A 13,816-nucleotide genomic window follows, 5' to 3' on the forward strand; every position below is an offset into this window, starting at 1 on the left:
TCTGATTATTTAGGGAATGATGATGATGAAGACCCCCACACAACATTTCTTTTTCTTAAGTTATGGTGGTAATATCTTAAAAAAAAAATTCTGATTGGTGTTTCCTGTAGTTTTTGTTATTTAGTGTTCAGCAAGAAATAACGACACCCAATTACCATATACCATCCACAGGCTCACATGAGGCCTATAAATTTATGAAAGGAATTCCATCTGATGTAGTCACACTTCTCAGAACTGGATCAGGAAGAGAACAGGCATGACTGAGCCACATACGCATTACATTACCGTCATCTGCTAAACAATGAAAGTGCATTCTTTCTATAGTTGCATGTCAGTAGATATTTCTAAATTATTATTTATATGAGCTGTATATGTATGTATATACATATATACTGTATATATAGAGAGAAAGAGACATACAGCCACGGAAAAATTAAGAGACCATTTCGGAGACGTACATTTAAAATGTACCAATAGGTATGTGTTTAGGTAAAATGTTCATTTTTGTTTTATCCTGTGAACTACTAACAAAATTGCTCCCATATTTCAAACAAAAGAAACATTGTTTCTTTTTGCATTTATTTGCAGAAAATGAACACTGGAGAAACTTTTCTGACCTCAAATAATGCAAAGAAAACATGTTCATATTCATTTTAAGCAATATAGCAGTAATAGTTGTACATATACAGTGTTTAGGAAAGGTTTTTATGTGGTGACTTACATTTTTATCAAAGTCTTCGTGTCATGCTGTCAATCTTACACATTGCTGTTGGATGACTTTATGTCACTGTTGATTTTCAACTAAATCAAACCTCAGGAACGACTGGACTGAAATGACCATAATACATCTAGAAAATTTGAATCAGTCTCTTATTTAATATATATATACGCTGTATACACTACCTTTCAAAAGTTTGGGATCAAAATTGTGCCAACATATTGATTTCTTTCTAGAAAACTACATTTTAATTTAAAACAATGAACAAAAAGCAAACAAAAAACGTATTTTTTTCAGGAAAATTCATGTAATATACTTTTGTTCAATAATAAATTTTTTATTTCACATTTTCAGAGAATGTTATGATACTAAGTTATATAAATTTCTACCCACTGAAAACAATAAACAATTTAAAAAATTTTTTTTTTGAAAATTTTGGACTTCAAAATAGATTTGAAAATCTAACTTATCTTTGGTTAGATAAGTACAAAGTTTTTCATTATGATAACAAGGATTCCAAGAATATCAAACTTCAGGAATTACAAAGTCATCCAACAACAAATGTGAAAGACGCGTGAAAACTGATCAAAATCCAGGTCATCATATAAAAAGATTTTTTGAGCTTCCCTAATCCATGTTCAAATATTATTCTTTTATTGCTTAAAAGTGAACATGAACTTGATTTCTTTGCAGTATTTGAGGTCTGAAAAAATACATATAATCTTTTCTGTTATTTTGATGTTTTTCCCCAGTGTTCATTTTCTGCAAATAAATGGAAAAATACATTTATTTATTCAAAATTAAAATTAAATTCACAGCAATGAGACATGAAATTAGTTTTGGTAGACTTGAGTCTGGGTTGAAAATAGTCATAAGAATGTCATCGATATAAAGACAAAAATGGCACTAAAAGTGGTTCCCCTATGATTACGAGAAAAGAACTACTTTTAGTGCACTTTTAGGATTACCGATGTGCTTGATAGCACCGTTTCCATATAAGGAACCTGTCAAGCCCCTGTATGGTTCTTCAGCGGTTCTATGGAGAACCTTGGTCATCCCAAAGAACCACCGAAACACCAAAATATGGTTCTATATAGCAGTAAAAGTGGTTTCCCTATTATTACGAGTAAAGAACAACTTTTAGTGCTATATTGAGTGTGTCTGCATCTTCTCTAATTGCTTGAACAAGTGGCTCTATGAACAATGCAAAAAGTGTATGACTTGAAGGGGGCATCCCTGATGCTATCCTCGTTCCAGTGTGAGTATACATAACTCATAACTAATATGAAACATTCAGAAATATGCCTTCAAATCATGACAAACACTTTCAGTCTAAACTGTTGAAACGGAAGCATATGTTTGGGGCCTTTAATGTCAAATTAATGCTGTAATTTGTATTCTGAAATACTTTATAAAAACACAAATAACCCCCTATTATGACATTTTGTATTTAATAAATAGTTTAATAACTGAAATCTGACATGAGTGGCTATCCCTTCCATATGTACAGTGGGATAGCGCTTTATGCAATGAAATAGCCCTGATTGAAAATGTGATGTATGGAATGACACCAAATCTTCTGTAAAGTCAACACACAAGGGACAAGTACATTGATCATTGAAGAATTATATTATAATTTACATTTGTCAAGCTGTACTGTAGCTATGTAAACCAGTATTTAAACCAATACAGTATTTTATTATTTAATTTAAAGCTGACTGTAGACTTTGCTAGACTTTAGGACAGAAAGTGTATGAGATGCTACTAACCCACAGAACATGTTGATGTCACTGTCCTACTAAATTTACTGTACAAAATCACTTACACATTACATACATGGAATACGTACAAACATTTGACGAAAGAAAAAGGATCAGTGCATACAAAGGCCAGAGTGATGTAGTGTCCACACACATCACCAAAGACCAGCAGAACAAAGGGCTACAACAGCTTACATTGCATATGCACATATCTCTCTCCGTAATTCCCACATTCTAGACATAACTTTGGTAACTAGGCTACACATCCTCGTTTAATTTGGTATCAGTAATGTGCCACACATTAAAAAAAAACAAGTCAGTCTCTGGTTCACAGCCAGACTGCCTGCTCTTTGGTCCACATGTTCACCTGCACATTTAAGACATTTCATTCCTCTTCAAGTAGCAAAACAAACTGACATCTCTTACAAACATACAGGCACACTATACACACAGACACACATACAGTACATTCCCACATTTTGAGGTAACGGTTGTTAATAATACATAATATGCCCTTTTTGAAACTATTATATTGTGTACAGCTCAACTTGAAAAGAACAAATGTTACATAAAACATTGATACATATCCTTTGACCTTTCCTAGAGTAAAAAAGGCCTTTAACAAAGAGAAGCCCACAGAAAAAAGAACATGAATGTGGTAAGATTTTTGCAATCATGAAATCACAGTCAACTGAGACTTTTCTATAAGAAACTATCCACAAAAGAATGACAACATATACGAAACATTTAGACAAAATATATATAAAATTGTAAATAACAATGAATTAATCAATCATTGTAAACATTATTTCCATGTGTTGCTTTTGAAAGATGACACACTGAACAATAAATAAATAGATTAAGAAACGAATTGAAACACCAAACAGAGCAAATAATATTAATAAAACAATAATATTAATAAAAGAAAATGATTGTCTTTGTCATTTGTGAAGGACATACTAGACCACTGATAGACTTCAACGTCTGCTAGCCCTGAGTACTTTAAGTCCCTGAACATTAAGGCCAAAGCCTGCTTCCTTTAAGAAATATTGTGAACACTTAAAGCTGTCCACAACCTAGTCTAGAGAACTAGTCAGGCAGCTAAACCTCTAGTTGACTAGTCTTCCATGGCCTCCTCTGTCTCCTTTTTAACCTTGATAGGAAGAAGTGAGAGAGGACTGCTACAACAAACCCTGATGACAGAGGCCTCACAGCCAGGATCATTCAGATGATATGCGGGTAATGGTGGTGTTGGGGGACGGAGGTCTCCTACAGTGTTGCCTTTGTGGTAAGAGACTTTAAAATCCATCTCTTGCCAGAGTACTCCAAAGATCTGCTTCTCCACCAAACTCTCAATGTCAAATCCTTCCATTTCTTCCAACCTGTCAGCATTATCACTGATGTCAAAGCGCTCGATCTCCTCATTGACACGGTTAAGCTCATCCAAATTGCAGCTTGGAGAAGGGGTGGCTGCCATGCAGTAGCCTTTGACATGGAGCCGCAGGCTGCTGAGGTGGATGTAGTTGTGGTGACAATGTGGGCACTGGTGTGGACGTTCCCGTGTGTGCAGACGTTTGTGCAGTTTGAGGTGTACAAACTGTGTAAACTTGGCTGGGCAGATCTTGCACTGGTATGGCTTTTCGCCGGAGTGTAGTCGCAAGTGGGTTTTTAAGTTGCTGGTGCTGCTAAAGCGCTTGTGACACACCTGCGGAAAAAAAAGCAGACCTTTAGAATCCCATTTTTCTTCAGCATAGTTGGACTTCTAAAAGAGGGGATGTTATTACTGAAATGAAGTTGCTGACCTGACATTCATGTGGCTTTTCTCCAGTGTGGACCAAAAAGTGTTTCTGCAGGTGAGCCAGCTGCGTGAAGCCTTTATTACAGGTCTGACACTTAAATGGCCGTTCGCCGCTGTGGACACGCAGGTGCACCTGCGAACAAAGTCAGGTAAGCTGGGAGTACTACCAGCAGATGTAAAGACATTAGATCAGAATCAAAATTAATAGTGGGGTCCTGTTTTATTTGCTCACCTTAAGATTAGACAGTTGACCAAAAGACTTGCTGCAGACATTGCACTCATATTTGATCTTCCCATTCTGCTTCTTCAATGGGTAATCTAAACTTTTGTAGCCTGCAGAGCCTCGCTTCATCTTGCTGAGGTTGATGGCCTCGTCCTCTGGGCGACTGGTACCCAAAAGAGCTGAGGTAGGCTTAGTAGGCAGATTACCTGTGGAGGCTGCAGAACCAGCTGTTGGGGAGCCACCAGTGGGAGTGTAGGGATGCATATGTCCATGGAGTAGTTTGTCTTTCAGTGAAGTAGCTGCAGAAAAGGCACTGGTGGCTGCTGGGTGCAAAATGTTCCTAGGAGCAGGAGTGTCAGGTGCTAACAGAAATTGCCGGCCACTTTCAGATGGGAAGGGTACATGAGGGGGTACCAATCCGCTGTAAAAGGGGTACATGTGGGGAAATAAAGGTGGTCCACTCACACCACTGACCGGGTAGTGAGGCATGAGGTAGCGTGAGTAGTGCAGGTTAGGGTAGAAAGACATCGGGCTTGCTGATGTGTAGCCTGGGTAATGACCCAAGCCACGACAGTAGAGTGCTGGGGAAAAGGAGAGCGGGGTATCCCTTGGCTCAAGGGATGTTGGGCTGCTTACTGGGCTATTTTCAGGACTGCTATGTGCTGAAGGGCTCGGTGTTGCAGAATACTGTCTGTGAGAGCAAGTTGGCACAAATGCTGTGCTACTCTTTAAGAATTCCTCATTTAGGGTGGAACGCAGTGAAAAGGGAACAGTGGAGTAAAGAGGCCGGTCTGGGCTCGTGAGGCAGTGGGGACGAGTGGGAAGTGGTCTGGTGGGTTCTTGCAGTACATCCTTCAAAATCTCTGAAACACTGTGTTCCCTTTTAACTGGGTTCTTCGGTTCAATCAGGTTTTGTTCTGTTGACACACAATGTAACACATGTTATTTTTTCATTTTACCAAAAGGGAAAAACTAATAAATGTAATTCCAGTGATAGCTGTTTTTAAGTTTCTTTGCCCCAGAGCACATTGATCTCTTTAAACTAAGTTTCAACAATGCAACCCATTGGTTAATTTAGTGTGACACTTTGACAAATTACCTTGTTTTAGGTTCTACAGACAGGATGTGAGGCCTGACAGCTGCCCCAGTCAGGGTGGGATGGATGCACTGATACTATCTAATGGGGTTCACTGAGTGGGTGTGGGGAACTGATGGTATCCTGCTAATAGAAATCTACAAGCCTAAATCTCTTCCCCTTAGTGTCCACAGAGACTTTAAAGGAATTTTATTTAGTGATGGATCTAAAATGAGTTTCAAAATGCCAAAACCTTAAAACATTTCCATTTTACTCCACCACAGTAAAAGGGGTTCCAAGCCTATAGCGAATTATGTTCAGGTCTCAAGAACAAATGCTTATTATTTGCAACAGTTCCACATTTCATAAAAGATGGGTGCTAATTACAATAACCTTCCCATGTATCTTGCATAGTTAATCTCATCAAAAAGGATGTAAACAATTAAATAACTTCCTGCTTCCTGTTCACCGAACTTTCACAGGGATAATTGTGTGGAATTCAAGGATGAATAAGACTGAGCAGATAATAAGTATCCCTCAAAAGATCTACCATAGCCTCTACTCCCCTATCCTTCTGTCCCAGCAGCTACGTGTAAACACACCAAGAGGTTATCAGTTCTTCCCTCCCACTTTTCTTCCACAGATAGAACCAGTTATTTTCCTCCCTAGAGAGCTTGCCAAAAACAAACAGCCAGTGATCACAGAGATATCAATCTATCAGCACAGCCCTACCACCAGGAAGTTCAACTAGTCAATGGAGATGCTATTATTCTTTTCCTTGCTCTCATTAGCCTCACCTCTACTTTCAATTGGAAAGCTAGGAGGAAGCTACTGCCATACCTCTTGATGTGGGACAACAAAATGACAAGAGATAAGTGTGACGTCATTTTACCCCAGATGGCTCCTGATTGGGGTTTTCTAAATCTGTTTCATGTGGGAGGTTTGTGTCAGTCATATCAGCCCCATTGTATTGGGCTGAGTCATGAAAGTGGTTACTTTGGGGCTGGTACTGTTTGTTGTAAGATACAGAGTCTGCTCCTCTTTTTTGAGTCTTTAGTAGATGGGTAGAAGCCATGAGTAAATAAATCTAATTACAGGCTTCTGTGCATGTCTGTTGGGGTCTGATACATCCAGTAGCTCCAAGGCATGCGCATGACTCAAGGGAGAGGAGTCACACTGGCTGGCCTGTTCAACCTACCTATAATCCCCCCACTCATGTATCAATCTTTCCTTCTGTCCCGTCACTTTGGCTTTGAGTGTTGTATTGCTGCTTCAGTGTGTTAAGCAAAGAAACTTTAAAAGTACCCTTGAAATATGATTGACTGTAACATTACAACTTTGTTTATTCGAATTAGTCTGAACAAATGCATTGTAGAGGATGAAAACAGAAAAGCTAAGTAGTTAAAATAATTCAGATTTTAGCAGAAGAGGCTGTTTTGTTTTGCAGAACAAAGAGATCTCTACACTGGGGTAGACATGTTTTTTTACTTGAGAAATGGCACATAGAGTAAGATGAAATGTTATGTAGAACTTACTGAGTTTTTGCATCATTAGATCTCCAGAGGCTGGGTAGTTGAGACGGCTAGCAAACTCAGGGCAGTACCACACCAGCAGCTCCTGGTCTGGAGGAATAGCCTTGACCGTATAGAAAAAAATGTTCATGCCATTTTGGCAGGCGGCGAGGTTCTGTTCCTGCTGGGAATGAGCTGGATTCACATAACGCATCCAGTTGCTCTTCTCCTCATCCAGACCATCCACAAAATGATGGAACTTTCCATTTGAGTAAATCTACAAATGTGAAGAAAATTAGAACAAATCTCTTTTTATGTAAATACTTCTCTCTCTATCTTAATTACAATGTTCTAGTCTTCCAGTGTCATTCTCATGTCTCTGAGACAGACGAGTGGGGTTTGGTCTTATTAAGTAACACACTGAGTCAGCAGACACCCCCCACACTGGTGGTGTCTCAGAGTTTATCCATCCAGCTCTCTGATGTAGTTCTAGGACTTGTCTTAAGTGTGGCAGGGGGACTCCTGTCTTGGTGAGTTGTTTATCCTGAACTTGCTAGTTCCAGGAACATCATTATTTCTCAGCAAGGTTTCCCTCTAAAACGTTGACATAACTAAGTTTCCTTTAGTTCTTTCTCTATGCTTTAAAGTCGCACAAATGACAACAGTAATCTGTCCACATGAAAAAGCTTTGACAGTAACACAGGAAAGAATGATCGAAGACCAGATATTTTCCACTTGAGGATCTTTAATTTGGAAGCAATACGGAAGTGACACAAAGTAAGTCAATACAAAACGAGATCACGTTGACTTTGCCCTTTCTTTGTGACAACAGCTGTAAAAGCAACAGCAGTTGAAAGTCAAAATGGGGTGAGAGAGAGAGATAGAGAGTAAGAGATAGAGTTGAGTAATTTTTATATTAGTGGCACATGTTTGGCTGTGATATTTTTTCTCTGAAAAACTGCATACGTCTATTAGGCTGACATATTCTTCAGACACATATGAAGAGTTTGTTTCCAAAATGAGATGATGTTTTTTATTATGTTATCATGATTTGATTGTGTTTTATTGTGTTAGTTAGCTGTATTGTTTGAGTTATTATGACTTAAATCAAAACAAACCAACTGCAGTTTGATTGACATTATTTGGAATGCACAATAAAAAAAATAAAAACTCAAATAAAGAGTTAGCTCAGTTTGGAACCAAACTGTATATATATATATATATTCACAATAGAGTCATTCAGCACTTCCTGTTCCACTCGCTGAGCACTGCACAGTCAAAGAAAGATTACGCTACGTGGAACGAATGGCCATGTTCGCACTCATTCAGCGCCAATGCAGCAATTCAGTTCCCACATCTTTACTCAGCAGTTTCTGAACTCCCTGAGCATGTAAACCCACTGCTTGTACATACCCATCTCCACGATAACACTAGACAGGAAGTCGGTCAGTGGAACAGGAAAGATTGTTTCTTTTTTTGCGCACTCCCACTTTATTGAGAGGTTCTGAAACAAACGAACTCACCCGCCAGAAGTACTTTCTGTTAGCGTCTTTCGGGACATTCTCTGCAGTGTAGCATTCTCCCACAAGGGGGCCGAACCGGGTACCTTTGGGGATGTATTCTCTGCTAACCACACCAATGACCTAGGTAAAAAGCCAAAATGAAAATATGTGGTTTACAATGTTGACAATAAGGTGGTTCAGTTCACAATTAGATTTCTATTTTTGTAAACTAATAAGAACTATAAAAATATTGCATGTGTACTAGCAAGATGTGCATGTGTGTGTAGAGAGAGAAATAATTGTGAGCCAGATGTGCAAATTCGAAAGACATGGAGCCATGCCTCTCTTCATCCGTCACCTCTCCTAACAGCCACAGGAAACCAAAGGTCATGAAGGTCACGTCTTAAGGCTGAGAGAGACCACTCGTTTGTCCCGTCTCACCTCTCATTAACCACACAGGCACAGTTTCTGAAGCAATCTCTTCTCGCGACATCAGATCATACAGGTGCTTTATTCGAAATGAACTTTAGTAGTTCTATCCTTTCAGCATTGATTTGGGGAAAACTTTTATGATGCTGAGCACACAATCAGTAGGCAAATATTTAATTCACACCATGCAAGGGCTGTAAAGACTTGTGATAGTTTTTTGGAACGGCTCACATTCTGTGTGGGCATGCGTCTGCATCGAAGTATTATTACAACCAATCTCCCGTCCCTCATGTTTCCACACAGCCCTCACCACAAACTTCCACAAAGAGCGATTACAACTCATTAAGCTCACTTCATAGTGTTCTTCCCACCAATCCTCTCTCATCATTATAATCTTCCTCTGCCACCACATGACTTCACTCACTCTTTCCCTGTTTGAAGCTCAGGTGCTTCTGAAGAAAGAGGGTTAACTCTTTATCACCTCATAAACATGTGCTCATAAAAGGGGCTCACTTTTTTTCACAGGAAGAGATAAGACAGACAGAGGCACTGATGAGAAAATCTATAACCTTGTTCCCATTAATCTGTGAACACTTTCAAAATAAGAGAAGTTAATCTTAATCAAAGAATCAGCCACCATAAGCTGTTAAAAGGTGGAAAGTAGTGTGATTGTGGATTGTCGTGGACACAAACACAGCAGTCTGGTGCAGATAAAACACCTTTAATAAATGACAAATGATATGACTGGCCTCTCAACTTTTGCACTCTTGGGCTTAAAGAGCTTGTCACATGGTGCTGTGTTTGGGTTAGAAGAGTAACAATGTGAGCTAGCTTATTAAACACTCTCTCGCACACAAACAGGAGCGCTTTATTTTCTGTGAAACTTGTTTAAAAAGCTCAGATGACAACACAGATAATAATACCAGTTGTGTTATCACAACCATCTCTCTCTTTGATTTTGTGACATTTTCGGCTCATACAGGTCTACTGTAAGTGACATTCTGAAGCAATCTCTTCTCGTGACATCAGATCATACAGGTACATTTCGTTGCACTGTACATGTATGTGTGTAATGACAATAAATTGAATCCAATTGAATCCAATGCAGAAATGACATTCATTGCCATATGGTGTGCACCTGTAATCTGAAGAATCTGGTGGTGCTTTTAAAAAAGGAAAGCCTGCATGTCACAAGCGTGTCATGTGTGAGGCCGCACAGTATGAGACAGTATGCGAGCCGTACCTCTTTGGAGTCCGCTGGGTGTTTGAAGGCTAGGTTTCGAGGTAAGGATGCCTCGGCACAGGTGAGGTCCACCTTCTCCAAGGGACCTTCCCAACTGTGATCCTTCACTACGTAGGTGCATTTCTCTTCAAACTCAGCCTCTGTCCATTTTGTCATGTCTACATCTTCTACGTCCATCTTGAACTCCTCATTGTCAGTGGTGTAGGGTGCTCCCTCTGTAGTTAACATTGCTGAGCTGTGATGAGAGGCAGCCTAATAAAATGAGAAAGAAATCACAAGATAGACAGTCAAACGTAACTAAAACATAAAACATTAATTTAGGTATAAGGTAAAAGGTAAGTTTTTTTTTTCCCCAAAAAAATATTTGTACTCCACAAATAAAAATAAAGAATTCTAGAGAATTTCTATTATTCACAATTCTAATCTTTTCATACAGAATTAAAGGGCTATGCTGACCCGGTCATAAGGACTGGACAGAGAGATCGCTATTTCTTTCTATCTCTATCCTCTTCATTTCTGTCTTTCTTTCTTTATCACTTGTTCCTCTTCCTCTCGCCATGTTTTCTCCTCTGGGTAGAAGAATAGCCTCAAACAGAGGAAAACATAGGAAGGAAGTCCTGTCTGCATCTGAATGTTGCTAAAATTGGAGTCTGAGTGACATAGCAAAGGAACCACCAAATCAGCCTGGTGAATACATGTGTGCGTGTGAGAGAGAGAGAGCGAGAGAGAGAGAAAAACCTTCTCCTATTGGGAGACTCAGTAACACAATAATCTTCAACTACAAACTAAAACATGAAGGTGTGCTGTTCAAAGCCAAAATCTATGCTGATGTTATGCTATGTTAAACCTGGCCGAACTGATCTAAAACTGTTTTTTTTCACACTAAACGAAGAAACATGATTTATGCTCTTTTTTTTCTCATAGCTACTCAATATATATCAAACAATGGCCCATAAATGACAATAAAAATGCAACATATTATTTGATATTTATTTGATAATTACTTTCAAATATATTAATACATTGTATTTAATCATAATGTGTTAAATATGTTAAAAATAATTCCGCGAAGGACAATTATAGAATCAAAACTCATAATGAAACTGAACAACTTTAGCAAACATGGACATAAGTAATCTCAGTATATTAAGGAAACACAATTATATATTTTTAAATTAAAATCTTCAAATTAAATAATCATTTAGAACTACTTTTATAAATTCAGCATCATAACTGCAGGTGAGATTTAAAAATGTTATATTTAAACTAAATAACATTTCAACAAATGCCAACAGTATAACATTATATGAATTATATTACATTTATAATTAATTTAGCCCCAATTATACTGATAATCTACATCACAGGAGCAAACCACCACATCACATGTAATGAATAAATAAATTAAAACATTTAATATATTAATATATAAAATAAAATAAAACAAAAATGTTCCCATACAAAAACAACTCGAAACACCTCTCAAAAGAGGTGAAAAAAGACAAAAGTGCTCTTACCAGGAGGCTCTGGTCCCAGCCACACATAGAGACTGTGTGTGATCTCTCCCCTGAGTGTGTGTGTGTGTGGGACAGGTGCAGCTTACGGTTCTGTTCTGTTCCTCTGCTAGTCCAGATGGTAAGTGACTTCTCGTGGAAGTGCCTGAGATTGACTGACTCTCTGAGCATGTTTCTCTGACTTGTTGAAGGCACTGTGGCTCCGCCCATGACTCCACCCCCAGAGGACGATGATCTAACAATTACTCCACTGCTACACATATCGCTGGAATCTCTCTCTCTCTCTCTCTCTCTCTCACACACACACACACACACACACTTTTTTTCAAGGGACAAAATTGAAATGAGAATTCTGTACGATTAAAAGTCTGATATATTTACAAGACGATTATGTTCATAATTTTTCATCTTTTATTAAACAGATAGAAAACTTTAAAATGTATCATGATTAGGAGACAATTACAAAAAACGTTCATAAGATTTTGTATTGTTTTAAAACATTAACACCTTCCTGTGGTTGACTTCTTAGAGTCTACTAAATCCTTGTGCCTTTTCTAGATTTTGTAATTGTATAATACAAAGGTTACATTAGAAAAGTTAAAGACTAACACTTCTGGACTCTTTTTCACAGACATTTTATTTTTGAGAGAGAGAAAATACAATTTACAGCATAGTTGTGAAGTGAAAATGATTTATTTGAAATGCTGGAAACAGTCCTTGAATTGTTGAGACACGGAGGGGCACGGAGGGGCTGCTTTGAAACAAAGACCCAGAGGTAAATTCTTTTTTGAAGAGAAAAGCGAACATGTTGATGTATCTTCTCTTCCCTTCCTGTGAAGGAAGGACATCCTGTGACGGTGATTCAGTTACTATAGTGCCGTTTACTGGGAGCTGACTGACGTCCTTGTTCCTCTTCATACACCCAACCTCACGCCCCTTCCATTCCCACCTGCATTCTCTGTCCCATTGTCTGAGCTTTAGAACGGTCTTCAAATACCAGGGAGCATCCTAAGGATGTACACACTGATCGATCATCATACAAAACCATCGATCATATACATTTAAGTATAAGTCTTGTGCAGGTTAATTTTTTTATATTTATATTTCCAAATGCATTGTACATTTTGTCTAAAATCTCTCTTTGCAAAGGCCAGTGCAGACCACTCGTTCACATGCAGAAACACTGTCACCCATCCAAAATTCAGCTGGTGACGAAGAGCTGACCACATCAGTCACAACCTATTTCCTGGCAGCAGACAACCCAGAAGATTGTTTGAGCCCCAGGGGCTGCCCAAAACCCACTCAGACCACAACCCACCCCAATCCGGTCCACAGCTGCTCACACTGAAATCATCATCATAAGATGGGCCAGAATGACCAGGTCTAAAACACTGATCAAGAGTTGTAGTGGAGAGCTGTTATGTCTTGGCCAAGGCCATCGCTGCTATCATCTACCTTGAGAGAGTTAAAACCCTCTAGGGCTTGATCAGTCACCTTCTCTTTCTCTGAAGAAGGTGAGGCCAGGGGGCAGGGTGGACTCTGAAGTCAAATTCAAATGGTCCTTTTACTGTCTATATAAAGGGTTTAATGTGGCCTGAAAGAAAAGTAGTAAACAATAGTGCCTCGACAAACCTGACAGCAGCGTTAGTTTTACAGAGAGCTCATTACATGGCCGCACCACAGGGAAAGAAAAAAGAACATATGAATAACACAAGTGAAAATAGCTTAGCTTTACTTTGAAGAAAACAAATATTCCCAGAGATGAGATCAATGTGGGAAAACTTTGCTGTGGCTAAATTTGGAGACATTGTCATTATAATATTGGAAAAGTAAATAAGTCAAATGATTGTGAAGTAATTGTAAAAATAAAACCATGTACTCTTAGATTTTTCATTAGGGTCTGGCTGACAGTTGGTATGTAGTCATTTTAATAAGCCACACATAAAAACTAGAAGTCTATGCTATCCTTCCATTCACATAGCTAAGTAAATACGTGCGTGTGTGAGTGTTTCAGAGAGGCAGATCTGCATGTGTTCAGCACGT

General features: G+C 38.6%; 1 protein-coding gene across 1 annotated transcript; it reads right to left on the minus strand.

Annotated features, from left to right (window-relative positions):
* Positions 1 to 2,156: 2,156 nt before the first annotated feature.
* Positions 2,157 to 11,929, minus strand: prdm1a (PR domain containing 1a, with ZNF domain). The gene is made up of 7 exons (XM_079469927.1): positions 11,777 to 11,929; positions 10,260 to 10,511; positions 8,609 to 8,728; positions 7,110 to 7,362; positions 4,509 to 5,416; positions 4,281 to 4,409; positions 2,157 to 4,183 (listed from the first exon to the last, which is right to left on the minus strand). Exons 1-7 carry the CDS (start codon positions 11,801 to 11,803, stop codon positions 3,596 to 3,598), a joined length of 2,277 nt encoding a protein of 758 aa, XP_079326053.1. The 5' UTR covers positions 11,804 to 11,929; the 3' UTR covers positions 2,157 to 3,595.
* Positions 11,930 to 13,816: the final 1,887 nt, after the last annotated feature.

This window comes from Barbatula barbatula (assembly GCF_947034865.1).
Source record: "Barbatula barbatula genome assembly, chromosome: 12".
Classification (NCBI taxonomy): Eukaryota; Metazoa; Chordata; class Actinopteri; order Cypriniformes; family Nemacheilidae; genus Barbatula; species Barbatula barbatula.

Bases quoted from the DNA above. Each gene is read 5' to 3' on its own strand.
- prdm1a (XM_079469927.1), bottom strand. From the start codon at position 11,803: ATGTGTGGCTGGGACCAGAGCCTCCTG. The intron at 5,417-7,109 runs GTAAGTTCTACA...GTGTGTCAACAG, and splicing joins TCTAATGATGCAAAAACTCA to AACAAAACCTGATTGAACCG. The intron at 4,184-4,280 runs GTCAGCAACTTC...TTTTTTCCGCAG, and splicing joins AAAAGCCACATGAATGTCAG to GTGTGTCACAAGCGCTTTAG.